The sequence below is a fragment of the Balaenoptera acutorostrata genome, chromosome 7 (assembly GCF_949987535.1).
Source record: "Balaenoptera acutorostrata chromosome 7, mBalAcu1.1, whole genome shotgun sequence".
NCBI lineage: Eukaryota > Metazoa > Chordata > Mammalia > Artiodactyla > Balaenopteridae > Balaenoptera > Balaenoptera acutorostrata.
Genome location: NC_080070.1, coordinates 47,924,035 through 47,944,533, shown reverse-complemented (window position 1 = coordinate 47,944,533; position 20,499 = coordinate 47,924,035). Strand labels below are relative to the sequence as shown.

The following is a 20,499-nucleotide window of genomic DNA, read 5'->3' as shown; positions in this document are numbered from 1 at the left end:
GCCTTGGTCCCATCACCCCTGAGGTGTCCTGAGGCCAGGAACGCCAAACACGTTATGTGCCAACTCTGAATAAATACGGGGAGCTGCTTGGAGCCGAGGGTGGAGGGTAAGAAGGCAGGTTGTGTCTGGGTTCCATTACAAAGAATGCTGTGCTCAACTGGCAGTGTCTGCCATGGCAACACCCACTAGACATGTCTGGAATGGGGACATGGGGGGAAGAGGCTACACACTGGCCACAGCTTCAGAAAGGGACAAGACGTACGTTCCATCCTTGCCTTAGGTGGTTGTTCTGTTTCCCAGGCCACATTGTCTCAGTGGCCAGGTGGCTGAGGAGGTAGTCTGAAGGCCACGAAGCTACAAGTGGCTTCCTTGGACCCTGGACGAGAGAGCATGAGCCCCAAGCTAGAGGGAGCTTGGAAAGGCAGCCCCTGCAGGACCCTACAGCGGTCTACATGCTGCAGGCCATGCTGGCATTAGCTCCTTGTCCTCTGGAGTTGGTTTCATCTAGGCAAAGCCAGCTGGCTGGCTGTCAAAGAGTCAGATGCAACTCGGGGGTAAAAACACTTTTCCACAGCACTTACACAGAAATAACCTTAATCTCTGGGTAAACTTTCCAAGCTAAAAAGCTTTCCTGCTACGTGCTACCGAGAAGTCAAAATAGAGTAAAAGGACAGTCTTACTTTAATCAAGTTCCAGAATGAGGACATACAGCTTTGAAAAGCACTGTCTCAAGCAGAAGACGTAAGGATGTGTGTAAGAGAATATTTCTAGAAAATGCCAAAGGCACCAAACATAATCCCAACTTTGCCTTCTGCTTCTCCTCGGTGCTACTCCGTACCCCGGATGGGGAGGCTACTTTGTACAGCTAACTTTAGGAATGTCATAGTGCTCCGTGAGCGTGTCCAGGCGTCTGTTGAAGTCTTCTACTCTCTGCTTGTGGGTTTTGGATGCTTTCTTCAGGATCCTTTCCATTTGCCATTTCTCCTGCTTCTTCTCAGAGGCCACCTGGGCCAGTGTCCGCTTGTCCAGGCTGCGCCACTTCTCCTCCTCGTTTTTGCCCGTTCCCATCGCTTACAGGAGTTTCGCCTTGTCCTTTTTTTTTTCTTCTTCCGCTTAGTCACTCTGAGCTCTGCGACGCCTTTCAGCTTCAGGGGCTCCTTTTGGACCTGCTCGTAGGCTTCCACGGCGCCCTGCTGAAGTTTCAAGACTGCCTTTTCATGAAAACAGTGAGCATCATGCTTGGGGCAGAGAACACCTGCTCCCTATTCTAAATGATCACAGGGGTGGGCAGGTGGTCCAGGCTGAGCATTTGGAGTATCCCAGACCTCTGGAGTCAGTTCTTGGCCCAGGGATGGGCTTCTGCTCCAAGTAGAGCTACTTAAGGACCTTTTAGGGAGAATAATCAGATACTGAAAGCGATGACCTGAATCTCCATTTTCTGAGCTGTGAGACACTAAGGATCATGTGAGCTTAGTGCTGCTAGGGACTTTCTTTTCATCACGAGAAGGCAGATGGCTCTGAAGAACAAGGCCAGCTCAGAGGAAAACAGAACCAAGAGATGAAAAGAGACAGATGCCCAGTAACTTTATTTGAGCAGCTAGAGTCAACCATGCCAAAGTTATTCAACTCCTAAACTTCTCAGTTACCGGACCCTGTGTATTTCCTTTTTGCTTAAGCTGGTTTGGCTTTCTGGTACACACAACCAGGTAAGTTAGAATACCAAAATGTTGACTAGTAACCACTATTTAATTTTATATACTTTGCTTCTTATTTTCATATGCTACAGAGAGGATACATCTTTGGGTCATTATAAATGGAAATTAATTATTGTGGTTTAAAGTTTAATTAATATGAGTTATTGGGACTTCCCTGGCAGTCCAGTGGTTAAGACTCCATGCTCCCAATACAGGGGGCACGTGTTTGATCCCTGGTCAGGGAACTAAGATCCCAAATGTCGTACAACACAGCCAAAAAAAAAAAAAAAGAGTTATTGAGGCTACACTAGGAACAGTAACGACAAAGAAATACACCTGTATGTGCTTTTTAAAATTGAGGTATAGTTGATTTACAGTATTACATGTTTCAGGTGTACAACATAGTGATTCACAATTTTTAAAGTTTATACTCCATTTAGAGTTATTATAAAATATTGGCTATATTCCCTGTGCTGTACAATACATACTTATAGCTTATTTATTTTATACACGGTAATTTGTACCTCTTAGTCCCCTACCTCTATCTTGCTCCTCCTCCCTTTCCTTTCCCCACTGACGATAACCACTAGTTTGTTCTCTTATCTGTGAGTCTGTTTCTTTTGTGTTATGTTCACTAGCTTGTTTTGTTTTTTAGCTTCCACATATAAGAAATATCATACAGTATTTGTCTTTCTCGTCTGACTTATTTCACTAAGCATAATACCCTCTAGGCCCATCCATGTTGCTGCAAATGACAAAATTGCATTCTTTTTTTATGGCTGAGTAGTATTACACTGTATATATATACACCACATCATCTTTATCCATTCTTCTGTTGATGGACACTTAGGTTGCTTCTGTATCTTGGCAATTGTAAATAGTGCTGCTGTGAACATTGGGGTGCATGTATCTTTTCAAATTAGTGTTTTTGTTTTCTTCAGATATATACCCAGGAGTGTAATTGCCGGGTCATATGGTAGTTCTATTTTTAGTTTTTTGAGGAACCTCCATAATGTTTTCCATGGTGACTGCACCAATTTACATTCCCACCAACAGTGTTCTCGGGTTCCCTTTTCTCCACATCTTCACCAACATTTGTTATTTGTAGACTTTTTGATGGTAACCATTCTGACAGATGTGAGGTGATATCTCATTGTGGTTTCGATTTGCATTTCTCTGATGATATATGATATTGAGCAGTTTTTCATGTGCCTGTTGGCCATCTGTATGTCTTCCTTGCAAAAATATCGATTCAGGTCTTCTGCCCATTTTTATTTTTATTATTTTAAAAAATATTTATTTATTTATTTGGCTGCACTGGGTCTTAGTCGTGGCGTGTGGGATCTTTAGTTGTGGCGTGCGGGATCTTTAGTTGCGGCATGCACGTGGGATCTAGTTCCCTTACCAGGGATTGAACCCGGGTCCCCTGCATTGGGAGCATGGAGTCTTACTGCTGGATCACCAGGGAAGTCCCCTTCTGCCCATTTTTAAATCAGGTTGTTTGTTTTTTTGATGTTGAGTTGTATGAGCTATTTACGGATTATACATTTTTGGATATTAACCCCATATCAGTCATATCATTTGCTAATTCATTCTCCTATTCAGTAGGTTGTCTTTTCATTTGTCGATGGATTCCTTTGCTATGCAAAAGCTTTTAAGTTTAATTAGTTCCCATTTTTAAATTTTTGCTTCTGTTTCCTTTGCCTTAGGTGACAAATTGAAAAAACATTGCTATGATTTATGTCAAAGAGTGTTATGCCTATGTTTCCTTCTAGGAGTTTTATGGTTTCTGGTCTCACGTTTAGGTCTTTAATCCATTTTTAGTTTATTTTTGTATATGTTGTTAGAAAATATTCTAATTTCATTCTTTTATGTGTAGCTGTCCAGTTTTCCCAGCATCACTTATTGAAGAGACTGTCTTTTCTCCATTGTATGTTCTTGCCTCCTTTGTCATAGATTAATTGACCATAAGTGTGTGGGTTAAACACGGTATATCTTTCCATCTGTTTGTGTCATCTTCAATTTCTTTCATTAGTGTCTTATACTTTTCCTAGTACAGATCTTTTACCTCCTTAGGCAGGTTTATTCTTAGGTATTTTATTCTTTTTGATGCAATTGTAAATGAGGTTGTTTCCTTAATTTCTCTTTCTGATAGTTCGTTGTTAGTGTATAGAAATGCAACAGATTTCTGTATATTAATTTTGTATCCTGCAACTCTACTGAATTCATTGATGAGCTCTGGTAGTTTTTTTTGGTGGCATCTTTAGGATTTTCTATGTATAGTATCACATCATCTTCAAACAGTGACAATTTTATTTCTTCCTTTCCAGTTTGGATTCCTTTTATTTCTTTCTTGTCTGATTGCTGTGGCTAGGACTTCCAAGACTATGTTGAATAAAAATGGCAGGAGGGGGTATCCTTGTCTTGTTCCTGATCTCAGAAGAAATGCTTTCAGCTTTTCACCACTGAGTATGATGTTAGCTCTGGGCTTGTCATATGTGGCCTTTACTGTGTTGAGGTAGGTTCCCTCTATGCCCACTTTCTAGAGAGTTTTTATCATAAATAGATGTACAACTGTAGATGTGCTTTTGTTTTCCAAGGAAAAGGAATAAATTTATCCTAAGGCAGTACTTCTTAGACTTTTTTTGTTTGTTAGTTTCTGGGCCCCTTTGTACACTCATGATTTATTGAGGGCCCCAGTGACTTTTGTTTATGTGGGTTATAACTATCGACATTTACTGTATTAAAGGTGGCAACTGAGAACTTTTAAAAATACATATTGATTCATTTGCCAACAGCAATGATTAATGCACTGCATGTTAACATAGATAACATCTTAGTGTTATAATAAAATTAGTTTTGACCTTGCAGCCCCCCTAAGATGTGTTCTAAAGTAAAATGTCAGTCTGTTTCAGAATAGGAAAAAGGATAATGAAGGACAGAACTTGGAAATTACATTTTATTTGCCTTAGTTTATAATACTCGAGACTGAAAAGTAGCTCTGTAATGTGTTAAAATCTTAGCAAAGTTTGCCCAATTTTAGTAGGCTTGTTGCCTTGATTTACTGAGTAATGCTTCAGCCTACAATGTAAAGGTTATCATTACCTGCTGTGTAACCAAAGATTCTGGGTTTTACCAGAATAATTTCCTGTGCTTTATGTTGACTTTACTATATTCTTGATTATTTAAGGAAGAAAAAGAACCAAGGTTCTTCACTTGTGAAAGAACATAGATTTTTTAAAATCCTGTTACCATCTATGTTTATTTTTAAATGCTTTATTGTGACTCTAATTAAATAGGTAATCAATTATTGTTTCTAAGTCATCCATAATCCCATCCTAATTAAGTATCCAAATATCTTCTGATAAGTTTTTTATTTTATTTATTTTCATTTCCCCAAAAATTAGATCTTAAATTTAGAAAAAGTAAAATAAAATCAGGATTCAGGGCGGGGGGGCATTCTTTAATTGTAATTTAAAAAATTTTTTTAACCTTTTTATTGTGGTAAAATATACATAACATAAAACTTACCATTTTAGCCATTTTAAAGTGTACAGAAAATCAAGATGTCTTTTACATCTAAAACAATCTTGAGATTCCCTAGAGGACCCCTGGAAGTCACAAAGCCTTGTTCTTTCACCTTATAAAAAGAAAGGTGCTAGATTTGTTTAATGCATTACTATTGTAGGACTTGCATGAGTAGAGTTTTCAGATCAGAAGAGGAGCTCAGCTTTCCCTAGGTTAAACTTGTACAGATAAACTATTGTTAAATAAATATTTCAGAAATGGTATGCTTTCCAGGAAATCCCTGGAGATTTGTCAGTGCCCTGTCTGTCCGTGTTCTGTTTTTATCCTCAAGGAAAATACTGATCAAAACTCTTATGAAATAGGTGTGTCGTGTTTTCCTGTATTTATCAGAGTCCTGGCAATACTTTGCCTGATGACATTCGACAACAACAGTATAGTCTCAATCATAATTTCAGTAATTAACATGTTACCTTGGCCTGGCCATAGTCTTATTTCTTTAATTTGAACCTGGTGTCTACTGGGCCAGTGGTTGTCAAATGGGAATGCACATCAAACTTACCTATGGAGTTTTATAAAAATACAGAGGTCTGGGCCCTACTCCTGAATCTCTTTACTTGCTATTCTTGGTATATTCTTGGTATATTATGTTTTATGATCATTATGTTATATCTCAAGATTTTTCCTCCATAAAATTATGTTTCTCCATTTTAATGAATCAGGTATCTTTGAATGTAAGCTCAATCATTATCCTTAGGGACAGACTTTTTTTTTGCCAGGGGGGTGACGTTATTATCTTTCTTTGACATGCTATAGAAACAACCAAATTTCTGTGGGTTGCATTATTATTAGGCACCCCTCATCAGACCTTTCACATTTGAAGGTTACTAGTTATAAATTAAACATAGCCATTTTAAGTCTCTGCCATCTACAAGTAGTTTTTGTTTTACTCTGATGCTTGCCTGAAGGCTCTGCTGTAAGCTACAGGCCAAATTTTTTTTTAAAATAAATTTATTTATTTATTTATTTTTGGTTGCATTGGGTCTTCGTTGCTGCACGCGGGCTTTCCCTAGTTACAGCGAGTGGGGGCCACTCCTCGTTGCGGTGTGCGGGCTTCTCATTGCGGTGGCTTCTCTTGTTGCAGAGCATGGGCTCTAGGCGTGCGGGCTTCAGCAGTTGCAGCACATGGGCTTAGTTGCTCCACAGCATGTGGGATCTTCCCAGACCAGGGCTCGAACCCGTGTCCCCTGCATTGGCAGGCGGATTCTTAACCACTGCGCCACTAGGGAAGTCCTCCTACAGGCCAATTTTGTCTTCAACTAAGAAGGATGGTCTCAGAGTCTTTTCTCAGTATAGAAAAGGACTGTACCCGGTACTTCAGGCTATCAGTGCTTTAAAACTTAGCCTCTAGTGTACATGCTTCTGAGCTGGCATCTCTTAGATAACTTTCATACCATACCAGTGGACAAAATCAAGATCTCCAGGACTGTTTTTAGTCAAGAGGACTACTAACCCAAAGCTCAGGGAACAAGAATTAATTACATAAGACTGAGTGAACTGATGAGAAAAATTTCACTGTGGTTATTTTTTTGGAATGTTGATTTTATTTCAGTGTTCTATATTCTGGTTGTATAAATAAACCCTTTTCTTTCTTCTTAAGCTATTTGTAACCTATAAAATTTAGTAGGTTCTGCTTTTGTAAACTGAAATGGAACATTTAAAAATTATATTTGATCACCACCTATCTCACAGAATTCAGAAACTCTTACTGATTCTCCATGCTTTTCATGGCAATATAATTATTTGCAAAGGCTCAATAAGAATCTGTTCTCCTTACCAGGATACAATTGGATGAATTGATTGTACAACCAGGGCCTTTCCTGGAGTGCCATATTTGAGAATGATGCTTATTTCATCAGATATGACCAACCACTTTTAGGGAGCTAAGGTTGACTTGGCTTACGGAGCTGACGCTTACAAAGCCCTCCTAGGAAAACTGGCTGGTGTCTGGCTTATAGGATCCCAGCCTCACAGGAGGTGAGGAAGGTTACTTCCTGGCAGACCAGGAATCTTAGGAAATTTGGAAGATTTTAAGAAGAAAGAAATTCACCCAAATTTATAGACACTGCAGGCATAATTTGATGGCAAGAGTTTCCTAGCCATAGGAGAGCAAATCTTTTAAGAGATCATTCTGGGATTCCTTATGAAAACTTCAAGACAAAAATTAATTTTGTAGTTGGTCAAATTACTCTGTGGACCTGGATCTTGCCAGTCAAACTTAAGAATAATCTTTCTTCGAGGGCTTCCCTGATGGCACAGTGGTTAAGAACCTGCCTGCCAACGCAGGGGACATGGGTTCGAGCCCTGGTCCAGGAAGATCCCCCGTACTGTGGAGCAACTAAGCCTGTGCACCACAACTACTGAGCCTGCACTGTAGAGACCATGAGCCACAACTACTGAGGTCCGCGCGCCTAGAGCCCGTGCTCCACAACAGGAGAAGCCACCACAATGAGAGGCCTGCGTACCGCAACGAGGAGTGGCCCCCGCTCGCCGCAACTAGAGAAAGCCCGCACACAGCAACGAAGACCCAATGCAACCAAAAATAAATAATAAATAAATAAATTTTTTAAAAAAAGAAAAAAAGAATAATCTTTCTTTGAGATTTTTATGATCATAGAAGGAGAGGGAACACTAGGGAACGTTGTGAAAGACTAACATAGACCAAAAGGTTCCTTGGTGTCTTCAATGGAAAATTAAGCATTGTTTGAGAGCGCATCCCGCTGAGTTTTCAGGTTCTGTAGTTTGTGCCTTTCCTTGTCTTTGAGCTGTTTTATAGAAAACTGATAGCAATGCAAATAATTTTTCTCCATCGATATAAAAATTATGTTCAGTGAAATGTAATTGATTATCACCCTGTGGATATTAACCTATTTTGCATCTATTTGTGTATTCATTCCTGATTCAACTATAAAAGTGTAATACTTTGGGCTTCCCTGGTGGCGCAGTGGTTGAGAGTCCGCCTGCCAATGCAGGGGACACGGGTTCGAGCCCTGGTCTGGGAAGATCCCACATGCCACGGAGCGGCTGGGCCCGTGAGCCACAACTACTGAGCCTGCGCCCCGCAACGCGAGGGGCCGCGAGTGAAAGGCCCGCGCACCGCGATGAAGAGCGGTCCCCGCACCGCGATGAAGAGTGGCCCCCACTTGCCGCAACTAGAGAAAGCCCTCGCACGAACCGAAGACCCAACACAGCCAAAAATAAATAAATAAATAAATAAAGTAGCTATTAAAAAAAAAAAAAGTCAGTTTAAAAAAAAAAAAAGAAAGGGAGATACTCCAACGGGTTACACAACATGGAAGGCTTTAAAAAAAAAAAAAAGTGTAATACTTTGAATTCTCTTTTATAGCATCTTACTAGTTCCCTCACTAATTAAAGAGTTAAATAAAATCTTTGATGTTTTCTTCTCTATTTATATAAGCATCATGATATTATCTTTTAAAAACATTATCCTTTAACAGGAATTTGCCTGTTACATATTTTCCCAGTCCTTTGCTTTCACACTTCCTCTGTTATAATTTGTGTGTCTCTTATAAACAGCATATGGATGACTTTTGTTTGATTTATCCTGTTTGACAATCTATGTTCTCATCTGTGGGTTAAGTCCATTCACATTGATTATGAGTACACTTAAACACTGGAATTAGGGGCTTCCCTGGTGGCGCAGTGGTTGAGAATCTGCCTGCCAATGCAGGGGACATGGGTTCGAGCCCTGGTCTGGGAAGATCCCACATGCCGCAGAGCAACTAGGCCCGTGAGCCACAACTACTGAGCCTGCGCGTCTGGAGCCTGTGCTCCGCAACAGGAGAGGCCGCGACAGTGAGAGGCCCGCGCACTGCGATGAAGAGTGGCCCCCACTTGCCACAACTAAAGAAAGCCCACGCACAGAAACGAAGACCCAATGCAGCCAAAAATAAAAACAAAAAACAAAAAAACAACAGAAAAAAGCCCTGGAATTATTTACTCCATCTTATTTTGTGTATATCATTCATTAGAATGATTTTTCTTGGCTTCTGTTCATTCCCACTATCTGTTGGATTGATGGACTTTCTTTGGTCCCCATTTTCCTTTCTATTTGTTTGGAAGTTTCTCATTCTTTCTCTAATATTTAGTGGTTACCCTTATGGCAGAACCTGCTCGATGTCTCTGCGATAGCCATTCTCCCTTTTTTCCTTAGCAATGAAACTGGGAAATAAACCTTGCTGAGAAACTACATTTCTGAGTTTCCCTCAAAGATAGAAGGGAAACAGTACATGAGAAGTTAGTTGGAACTTCTGGGAAGGCTCATTAAAAGAATAATGACAGTTGGCCTATGTTCCTTTGTCCTTCCCTCCTTTGTCCTGCTTGGAATGTGAGTGTGATAGTTGGAACTCCAGAAACCATCATGCACCCTGAGGAAACTTTGAAGATGGAAGCCACACCCTAAGGATAGTAGGGCAGAAAGAAGAGCCCGACCCCTAATGACCAAGGAGTGGCCAAATCTGCCCTGAACTGCCCACCTCCACATTTCATTCATGTGAAACAAAAACCAACTCTGATTTTGTTCAAGTCAATTTAGTCAAGACTTTTATTAGCTGAATGCAATTTCTAACTGATACACCTTAAATTTTTTAACAGGCATACTTAATTTAACAAAACCTAAACTTAATCAATATCTCTACACACATTATAGACCAAGGACCACTACTATCAGAAATTTAGATTATTGTCAAATTTCTTACTTTTTAAAAAACTTCTTGCTGATCTTTGCACTGTCTTCCCCTATTACACACACACTCACATATTTATTTTCTCAAATTCTTACAAGTTCACAAGGAATATACCATTATTGCGTTTTTACAGATGAGGAAATGGGGGTTCACAGGAGTTAGGTAACCTATCCAAGGTCACAATTAATTAATTAATTGTGGCAAAGTCATGATTTGAAGTCTTTCTAACACCCAAACTTCCATTTGTGTCACAAATCTTAGCTGCACTCGTTCTATCAACTACTTTGCTGGTGTTGTAGCTCAGGACAAGCACGCTTTCTGTCTAGGGCAAGGCTGGAGTAAAGCAAGCTCTGCTGTCATCCAGATCATTGTATCTTCCTAAGTGGACGTATCATAAAAGATCAGTCTGCTAATTTAAGGACAGCAGGTTCTGGTTTAGCAAATTTCCTGGATACATGCCTTTTCCCAGAGGGAAAGCTACATCCTTGTAGGAGTTCTGGAGTAATGCTCTTGGGACACCTCACTAGAGAATGAGCTAATATAACTAGGTGCTAATAAGCCTCAGCAGACAAATAAAATAAAGGCAGAACTATAATCATGATCAGAAAGGGAAAAGAAAAATGTTAAAACAACCATTTTGCCACCATAAAGTCTGTGTTTCTCTTTCAGCACCACCAAAGAGACATTGCTGAAAAGGGAGTTTTGTGTGTTATATGGAAAGAAGGCAATGAAAATGTTTAGAAACAGGGAACATGAGAAACTATTTTAGTTGAGAGTAAGGGCAAGGAGGGGAATGACTGAACAAAATAGAATGCTGAGGTGTTTAAATGTATTTTAAAAAATAAAAATAAAATAAAAATAATTTCTGTTTCTTTGACATATGTAAAAGGAAAATGTTAATCAGGGAATTTGATCAGGTAGACATGCTTTGAAGGCAAATGTAGCCCAATTATGTAACCCGAAGCTTCCTCAGATTCTAGATGCAAAGCCTTTAGAGGGATAACAAAAAGGAAATGATTTTGTAGAAGTTAAGATTGACAGATTCAGAAACAAAATTCAGAATGGATTTTTCTGGCCAGAGGGCAAGAATGCTGAAGAAAATCCTTCTCCTGAGATTTATGGGGTATTTGGGTCACAGTGACCCATTTATGTAGATTTTTAATTTTTGCCGATCTTCCAATTTAATTTTTTTTTTCAAACTCCAGTTACAATGAAACATAAACTTTGGCATAGGCTGAACTCACCCGACTACCTTCGATTTATCCTCCCCACCCCACTGCCCAGGTGTCACCTCTCCTGAGTGTATTGGGAAGATGTGGGGATGGCACTCATCCCTCTTATGTTGACTTCTTGGGGGTTTTGTCTCCAGATCCTGGAGTCCTTTCACCTCTCCCATCACTGCTGTGACAAATCACACACCACTCTACTGACGGTCACCTCCTGGAGCTTGGTGTCTACAGTCCCCCTTGATACAATGCAACTACCTTGGGTTCAAAGGGTGAATGTGGAACCAGCCACACTTCCCTTTCTGCCTCGTTCCTTGTACCACATGACCACGAGGCTATGTGGATGAAGCAGATTCACCAGATGGTAGGGCTAATTAAATGCACTTACAATGTGGGAGTAAATAAAAGGTAAAATTATATATCCAAGTCAGCCTTACTCACACTAGAATAAAAGCCACAGAGGACTTGGGAACAGGGGTGGGTGGAAGAGTCGGCTTGAGTAGGAGAATCTCAGGTGGGCTTTGCAATTCCGATTCGAGCTCCTGAGACCTCCCAGCCAGCATGGGGTGTGAAGATGCCTCCTCTCCTTAACGACACACATCTCCCAAAGATAGTGTTCAGAAAGAGTAAAGTCTAGATTCCTATAAAAGAAGAGAAACATTTCTCTAAATACAATGAAGCCTGAACAACTCTCTGCCCACCAATGGGGCTATGGTTTAATTTTCCTTCTACTTCTGAACAATGGCCAAAGGCAAAAAAAAAAAAAAAAAAAAATGAAAGGGGATTCAGGGGTCCTTGATGTTCCTTCAGCCTTGGGCTACACAAAAGACCCGGCTGAATTTCTGGAATGACCACTGCCCTGTACCTGGAGCCTGTATACATCTCTACACGGGACGCCTCACAGGACTCTGTCCAAGCAGGAGGGAAGCAGAGTGACTTATTGGCTTCCTGTCCAAGCAACTGACTTTTCCAGTTGCATTAAGGAAACCAAGGTTCAAGCAGCCTCTGTAGATGCACTTTCCAGGACTAATTTCCACTGCTTTTATGTGAGCACCCTTTCCATAAAAAGTGCAAGACTTTTCTCTCTAAATCTGTAGTTCTCAAGTGGGGGTGATTTTGGCCTCCAGGGAACATTTAACAATGTCTGGAAACATTTTTGGTTGTCACAGTGGCAGGGGGAGTGGGGGGGGGGGAAATGCTACTGGCATCTAGAGGGTAGATGCCAGGGATACTGCTAAACATCCAACAATGCAAAAGATAACTGCCCACAAGAAAGAAATAGCCAGCTCCAAATATCAGTAGTGCTGCTATTGAGAAACCCTGCTCCAAATGCTTGGAAAAAATACTTCACATCAGCTATGATCAGTACTCACCATGCTATCACCCTCAAGTCACTCCTGAATTTTACTTTTAAAATTCATCAGCTGATCTTCCTACAGATCATTCCCAAGAAGCAGATTAAGAGTAATCATGGCATTTACTGAGTCCTTACTGTGTGCCAGGTTCTGGAAAAAGGACTTCACATACTTTATCTCACTTATTGTCACCATTTTTAGAAGAGAAAACTGAGGCTCAGGGCAATTAAGTAAATTGCAGGTTATCAATACATGAAACTTAAACTCACTGAGGTGGGAATCAACCCAGAACTCAAGTTTCTGCTCTTTAAACTCAATGCCTTTCTAAGGAAACCAACGATGTCTATTCAATTTATTGAACAAGTGCTTTATACTCAGAATTCTCTTTTTATTTTATTTTATTTTATTTCTTTTTCTTTTTTTTTTTTTTTTGCTTAGGATGATGAACCCTCTTTTATTTATTTATTTATTTATTTATTTATTTATTTATTTATTTATTTATTAAATCAGTCAGCAATTTTATACACATCACTGTATACATGTCAATCCCAATCGCCCAATTCAGCACACCCTATCCCCACCCCAACGCAGTTTTCCCCCCTTGGTGTCCATACGTTTGTTCTCTACATCTGTGTCTCAACTTCTGCCCTGCAACCTGGTTCATCTGTACCATTTTTCTAGGTTCCACATACATGCGTTAATATACGATATTTGTTTTTCTCTTTCTGACTTACTTCACTCTGTATGACAGTCTCTAGATCCATCCACGTCTCAACAAATGACTCAATTTCGTTCCTTTTTATGGCTGAGTAACATTCCATTGTATATATGTACCACAACTTCTTTATCCATTTGTCTGACGATGGGCATTTAGGTTGCTTCCATGACCTGGCTATTGTAAATAGTGCTGCAATGAACATTGGGGTGCATGTGTCTTTTTGAATTACGGTTTTCTCTGGGTATACGCCCAGTAGTGGGATTGCTGGGTCATATGGTAATTCTATTTTTAGTTTTTTAAGGAACCTCCATATTGTTCTCCATAGTGGCTGTATCAATTTACATTCCCACCAACAGTGCAAGAGGGTTCCCTTTTCTCCACATTGGGGGCTACTCTTCGTTGCGGTGCTCGAGCTTCTCACTGTGGTGGCCTCTCTTGTTGTGGAGCACAGGGTCTAGGCAGGCAGGCTTCAGTAGTTGTGGCTCATGGGCTCAGCAGTTGTGGCTCGCGGGCTCTAGAGCTCAGGCTCAGTAGTTGTGGTGCACGGGCTTAGTTGCTCCGCGGCATGTGGGATCTTCCCAGACCAGGGATCGAACCCATGTCCCCTGCATTGGCACGCAGATTCTTAACCACTGTGCCACCAGGGAAGCCCCAGAGATCTCTTTTTCATCCTGAGAATTTTTCATATTCTGACAAAAAGTATTTGTTAAATAAATAAAACTTTGTAATTATGGTCATCCATCACTTGGAGCAAACTTGATAGATGGATTTAAAAACACATGTATTTGTAAAACTCCCTCCTTTCCAAAAGGAAGAAAAGCTATGTCTTTTATATATTTTAGTTTCAAATTTAAAGAATCTCTTCATTTTTGAAACTTCCAGACTAATGCATGTAATGCTTTAAGTGGCAGAACCAGGTAAGACTGCAAGGACAATTGCTCTGTCTTGAGGTGTCCCTATTTAAAAGAAAGAAAAAAGCAACATTTTGTAACACAACAGCGTATTGAATTTTTTTATTCTTGTGTCTGTCTCCTTCATTGTCTTGTGTATTAATTTTCTACTGCTGCATAACAAATTAAAACAAATTTAGCAACTTAAGACAACACCCATTAATTAGCTCACAATTCTGTAAGTCAGAATTTCTAGCACAGCCAAGGCATAACTGAGTTCTCTGCTCAGGGTTCCCAAGGCTGAAATCATGCTATCAGTCAGGCTGAGCTCTTCTCTGGAGGCTCTGCAGAAAATTCACTTTCAAGCTCACTGAGGTCGTTGCAGTTGTAAGACTCAAGTCTCATTTCCATGCTGGCTGGCGGTCAGGGGTTGCTCTGAGCGCCTAGAATCCTCTCCAGGAGAGCAGCCCCCTCCATCGTCAAAGCCATTAGTGGAGAATCTCACTGATGATGAATCGACTTCATGCTTTGAATCTCCAAGAAAAGCCCAATCCCTTGTAAGGGCTCACGTGATTACATCAGGCCCACCAAGGACAATCTCCCTATCTTGAAGTCAACTGATTTGAGACCTTAGTTACATCAGCAAAATCCCTCACAGCAGTACCTAGATTAGTGGTTGTTGGAATAATTGGGAGAACATCTGGGTATACCAGGAATCTTGGTGTACACAGGAATCTTGAAGGTCATCTTAGAATCCTCCCTAGTTCAGTCTGTAAATTCCTCGATGGCAAAAACTGGGCCTTGTGCATCTTTGTCTGGTACTCGATAGATACTCCAGGAATGCTCACTGAACTGAATTGTTTTAAAGGGATTCAGAAATTACGAAGTCATGAAACTGTTACACATGAGCATTAACTTCCAGGTAAGGACAACTCCCATCAGGAAAAAGATCAGATAGGATGCAATGCCCAGGATGCCTTTAGGCTGATCACTGTCGTGACCTCTTCCTCTACCAAAAGATTAACTGGATTTTCTACTTTCACTATGGGAATACAGCTTTGATTTTATTAAGGGAAGTCAAGGGAAAAAGAATTCCTATCCCAGAGATGTGCAAGAAAAACAACTTTCCAGAATCGCATCTATTCTATTGAGGAAGTGGTGTGTTCAATGGGTTTGTGGTGTCATGAGCTGCCCTTCCCTAGTCTGCCAGCTCTTTGAGGGTGGAACTACATATTATTCATATTTATATCCCTAAGGCTAGCACAGTGCCTGGTTCAGAAGACAAACTTTAAAGATAAAAGCTGATTAAATGTTTGTAGAATGAATGCTATTTAGCCTGTCTCTGCTAGTAGTCATTCACTTCCTGTGGGCCAGGGCTCTGTCCAACGCATTTTCTGCAAGCCAGCAATGCCTGTCTGTTCCCCGGCAGCCAGTGAGCATTCAACAGGTGCACTCTTTGGGCCTTGTACTCTTGTTTTAAAATGTATTTTATTCTCTCCCAAATTAGCAGTTGATCATTTTAGGTTATACAATATGGATTGAAGATGACTACTATTCAAGCTAGTCTTATAAGGCTTATTTCTAAGAAATATTCAGCTTTATGTTAACACACACACACACACACACACAAAAACAAACCCCCAAATCCCAAAACTTTCATCTTCCTTTCCAAATGGACATTCATTTCAGTGTCTAGTAAATGTATTTATGGGAAACATTTCTTTACGTTAATCAGAGAACAGAGCTGTGATTTCTGGGAAAAAAAGCTCTGTTTCCCTTAGGTTTTCTCAGCTCCTCCATTGCTAGCCTCAGACAAGGTACACGTTATCTGCAATTCTGTGAGCTTCCCTGCATTTCAGTCGCATCGGGGAAAACGCTTTCCCGGCCTTCCAAAGGCAGATAAACGCAATCCAGATAACTCCACTTCACTGCAACCTGGGAGCCGCGGATTTCGGGACCGCGCTGTGACGTCACCGGGCTCGCAGGCCGCGGCGCTGGCCTCAGGCTCGGCTGATTGGCTGGGGCCCATGACGTCACGGGCCGGGGCGGCCCTGGGTTCGGGAGGGCCCAGCTATGCTCAGGGTTAGTTTTTAAAAAGGTGGGGGTGGAACAGGGGAGCTCGCGGAGCGCCCGGTCCCTCCCGCCGCGCCAGGTCCCGCCCGATCGCGCCCACCGCCAACCTCGCCCGGCCGCCGCGCCAGCCTCGGGGGCGGCCCGAAACGGGGCGGGAGGAGAGGCGGAGCGGGGAGGAGCCGGGCGCGGCGCCGCGCTGTCCCTGGTCGCCGCCCACCCCGTTACACACAGCATGTAAACAGTCCCCGCCGGGAGGAGCCCCGGGACTGGAGGGAGCCCGCGTCGCCCGGCCCCGCCGCCTGCCCGAGAGCCCACAGAGCTGCGCGCTGCCCGCCCGGGAGGAGGGCGCCCGAGGAGAGGAGGGCGGGCGGCGAAGGGAGCGGGAGGCGGGCGGCGAGTGAGGAGGCTGAGGGAGCAGCGGGCGCGGCGGGCCAGGATGGATTTCCAGCAGCTGGCTGACGTTGCGGAGAAATGGTGTTCCAACACGCCCTTCGAGCTCATCGCCACCGAGGAGACCGAGCGCAGGATGGATTTCTACGCCGACCCCGGCGTCTCCTTCTACGTGCTGTGTCCGGACAACGGCTGCGGGGACAATTTTGTGAGTGCCTGGGGGAGGGACCGCCGCAGCGCGCGGGAGTGTGGACTCGCGGCCGATTCCCTGCGCCCGAGCTCCCTCGCCGAGAGGCGGTGGGGCGGGAGGTGGGGGGGCGTAACCGGCTGACCGCGGCGCACCCAGCTGCTCCGCGCTCCGCCGGGGGAGCCCTCGGGCCCGGCCCGTTGGGGTCAGCGCTCCGGGTGCGTCCGGTAGGCGGCAGGCAGGGGCGTCCTTAGGATCCGGGGAGCCGGGCTAGAGAGGGCTGGTTCCGGGACGCGACCCCACGGCTCGAGCGCTGTGCTCGGCTTGGAGCATCTCCGGGGGTGTTTCAGCCTCGCACCAGTGCGGGCCAGGGCGCGCGGACCCTCCCCTCCCGCAGGATCCGGAGTCGGGAGCTTCCTACACCCAGGCGTCCCGCCCAGGTGAGGAACCCCGTTACCCTCTAAATGCGCAGACGCAACTCCTCGAGTTGTCCCTGCCAAGGAGAACCCGCTCCCGTCCCCCTCCCCCATGTTATTCTCATTGGTGTTTGGACACAAAGCCTATGTCCACACTAGCGATGCCCCATCTCCTGGACCTTCTTTGCGGAATTACACCTCGGATCTTAAAAACGCACTCGCGCGTGCGCATACACACACAAACACACACAGGCACGCCTATCCCCCTTTCCTCTCGTGCTTCCATTGCTTCTCTGTGAGCTTCCAACGGGGTGTGTGGAGCCCGAGAGGTTCTGTCCAGCTGAGGCGGCGGCCTCGGCCCTGCCAAAGCCCTTCGGTTTTTCTAGATAAGGGGGAATTTCTCTTCCCCACCCCACTCCCCGCCCTGCCCCAGGCTCGGAGGTACCGGGACCTGGAACTGCGGTGTCCAAAACCTCGACTTTGCATCCTGCGCCCACCTGGGATCTTGGCGCTGGTAGTTTAGGAAGGGGATGTAGAGGGCCGGGGAGTTGGGTTGGGAGGTGCAGAGACTGGGCGAGGATGGCGCTTCATGAAGTGTTTGTAAGGACGAGGAAAAAATAATGGTCCCCAAATGTAAGATGGAGGCGGCTATGGGCTCAGGTTACCAGCCTGAGTCGCCGGCCTGAGCCTGGAGCTGGCGCTGCTGCCGCCCCTGCGGACGGAGGTGGGGCAGCGCCTCGGCGAGGCCTGGCGCTGGCTCCTCAGGTAGGGTGAGACAAAGCTGGGCCGAGGTCCAGGCTGTCGCGCGCCCCTACCACCCACGGGAAGTTCGAGAAAGAGTTAGAGAGACAGCAAGATTGTCTCTCTTGGCCCCAGAGAGATGAAGGCTTCTGTATGACTTGTCGATAAAGCATGCCCCTCCCACCACCTCCACCCCACCCTGCAAAGGTGAACAACCCACCTGGCCCCAGCCCTGCGACACTCTAGAAGAGGGATGGCATTGGGGGACAGCCAGATTTGAGTTCTGGCTGTGTGACTCTGGTCAGATGCATTTTAATGTTTTCAGATGCTCAGTGTACACATCCAGAAAATGGGTATAATACCAACTGCCAAGTGATCAAATAGATAAAGCACCTAATAGTCTCCAGTGCACAGCAAGGGCCCCACAAATTTGGGTCAGAGATCTGGGGTTCCCCAGAGTTTAGAACTTGTCTTTTTTTTTTAAATTAATTAATTAATTAATTAATTTTTTATTTTTGGCTGTGTTGGGTCTTCGTTTCTGTGCGAGGGCTTTCTCTAGTTGGGGCAAGCGGGGGCCACTCTTCATCACAGTGCGCGGGCCTCTCACTATTGCGGCTTCTCTTGTTGCAGAGCACAGGCTCCAGCCACGCAGTCTCAGTAGTTGTGGTTCACGTGCCTAGTTGCTCCGCGGCATGTGGGATCTTCCCAGACCAGGGCTCGAACCCGTGTCCCCTGCGTTGGCAGGCAGATTCTCAACCACTGCGCCACCAGGGAAGCCCAGAACTTGTCTCTTTTTAAGAGCCTCAATTTCTCACCTGTAAAATGAGGTTGATCAGAATGCCTCCATCATAGGTACTTGTGAAGAGCAAGTAAACTATAAGTGTATGTAAGAACACTGTTAACTGTAGTTAAAATAAGTAAATTAGTGTTGTCAGTGGGAGATCATTAAAAAGGGATTTACTCCATTGTAAAAGTGTAAGTAAGCTCCAGGGATATAGTGGAAAGGGCATCAGGGTCCAAGTAATTGCAGTGTTAGGGTTTGATTAGGAGTCCCTTCTAGCCCTGGGCTTCCTTGGTCTGCCAGTGACCTTTCCCCCTCTTTATTGTTCGAGATGGGACAAGAATCACTCATGGTTCTGGATTTTATGGGGGAGAGTTCCACACAGCCTTCTTGCTGGCACTGCAGGAGACATATCCAAAGAGAATAAGTAGGTAGAGAAAAGCAAGGCTATTCTCTTGCCTTGAATATATTTATCAAACCATCATTCAGAAACATTAAGTATATCAGGCCTTTTTCAAGGCCACCCATATTATATTTTAAATGTTTTCCCACCTGTATGAGTAAAGTGCTTGAAAGTATTTCTTTTGAAAGTATTCATTCACTGACAATTAAATGAAATAGATAGGGAAGAAAGATAATGGTGGTGGGGGGGAGTAATTCACTGGGTAGACTGGAACTTTTTCAGTTTCTAGAGGCCATAATGGACAAGATGCCAACCACTGGAGTTTTCTTCGCCCAAAACTTCTCCTCTTATCTGTCCCAGGCCAGATTTGTCAAGTGCTGTTTGCCTCTAGCTAAGGGAACTCAGACATGAAATAAATGTCCTACTTCTCTTCTTTTTCTTTTCCCAGAAAAATCTGCTAAACATTAGAAAAAATTTGAGATGAAGGGAATGTAATCTGAAGGATTTAACAATAAGAATATTTACATAGCATTTCTCAATTTACAGAGTGTCTTTATATCATTCATTCATTCATTCAACAGACTTTTATTGAGGGCTCACTCTGCACTTGGCCAGGGCTACCTAGAATGGGGCCATTCTATTCATCTAAGAGGCAGAGTGGTATAATGGTTAGGGGCACAGGCTCTGGGGTCAGGCTACTCGAGTTGCACCCCAGCTCCCCACATCTAACTTTGAGCCTTGGGGGAAGTTATTTAACCCCTCTCTGCCATGATTTCCACATCTGTAAAATAGGGATGATATTAATACCTCCCTAGCAGACTTGTTTGGGAAAAGTGCCTAAAGTGGGGGTGATGATATTAGTGGCTCTGGCAGGGTCTCTGCACAGCAGTCCCTCTGGATCTATTTAAAATATAATCCAGGGCTTCCCTGGTGGCACAGTGGTTGAGAATCTGCCTGCCAATGCAGGGAACACGGGTTCGTGCCCTGGTCTGGGAAGATCCCACATGCCGCGGAGCAACTAGGCCCGTGAGCCACAACTACTGAGCCTGCGCGTCTGGAGCCTGTGCTCCGCAACAAGAGAGGCCGCGATAGTGAGAGGCCCGCGCACCGCGATGAAGAGTGGCCCCCGCTTGCCGCAACTGGAGAAAGCCCTCGCACAGAAACGAAGACCCAACACAGCCATAAATAAATAAATAAAATTTTAAAAAAAAAATCCAATAAAAAAAAAATATATATATAATCCAAGTCATGTTCTCACCACTCCCTACCTCTCCTGAACTGACTTCCCATTATTGCAATAAAACCTAAGCTTTCTTGGCTTCAAGTCCCCACAT

At 43.7% G+C, this 20,499-nt stretch overlaps 2 protein-coding genes across 5 annotated transcripts in view; one reads left to right on the top strand and one right to left on the bottom strand.

The window, feature by feature from the left end:
- Positions 1–852: 852 nt before the first annotated feature.
- On the bottom strand, positions 853–14,484 carry LOC102998959 (protein FAM32A-like). Its single transcript, XM_057549650.1, is given in 3 exon segments — positions 853–1,097; positions 1,100–1,211; positions 14,407–14,484. Coding segments are annotated over 3 exon segments (435 nt in total).
- A 1,774-nt stretch (positions 14,485–16,258) lies between these two features.
- The window catches only part of MTURN (maturin, neural progenitor differentiation regulator homolog), a 30,539-nt gene continuing 26,298 nt past the window's right edge, over positions 16,259–20,499 (top strand). For 2 of the 4 annotated variants that reach the window (XR_452098.2, XM_007193515.3), the window contains exon 1: positions 16,272–16,845. Coding sequence is in view for 3 of the 4 variants with exons in the window: in XM_007193515.3 (XP_007193577.1) it covers positions 16,684–16,845 (162 nt within the window). In the remaining variant the exon portion in view is untranslated. Of the gene's footprint in view, positions 16,846–20,499 lie in introns of all 4 variants that reach the window. The other 2 variants (XM_057550264.1, XM_007193514.2) reach the window with 2 other exon arrangements.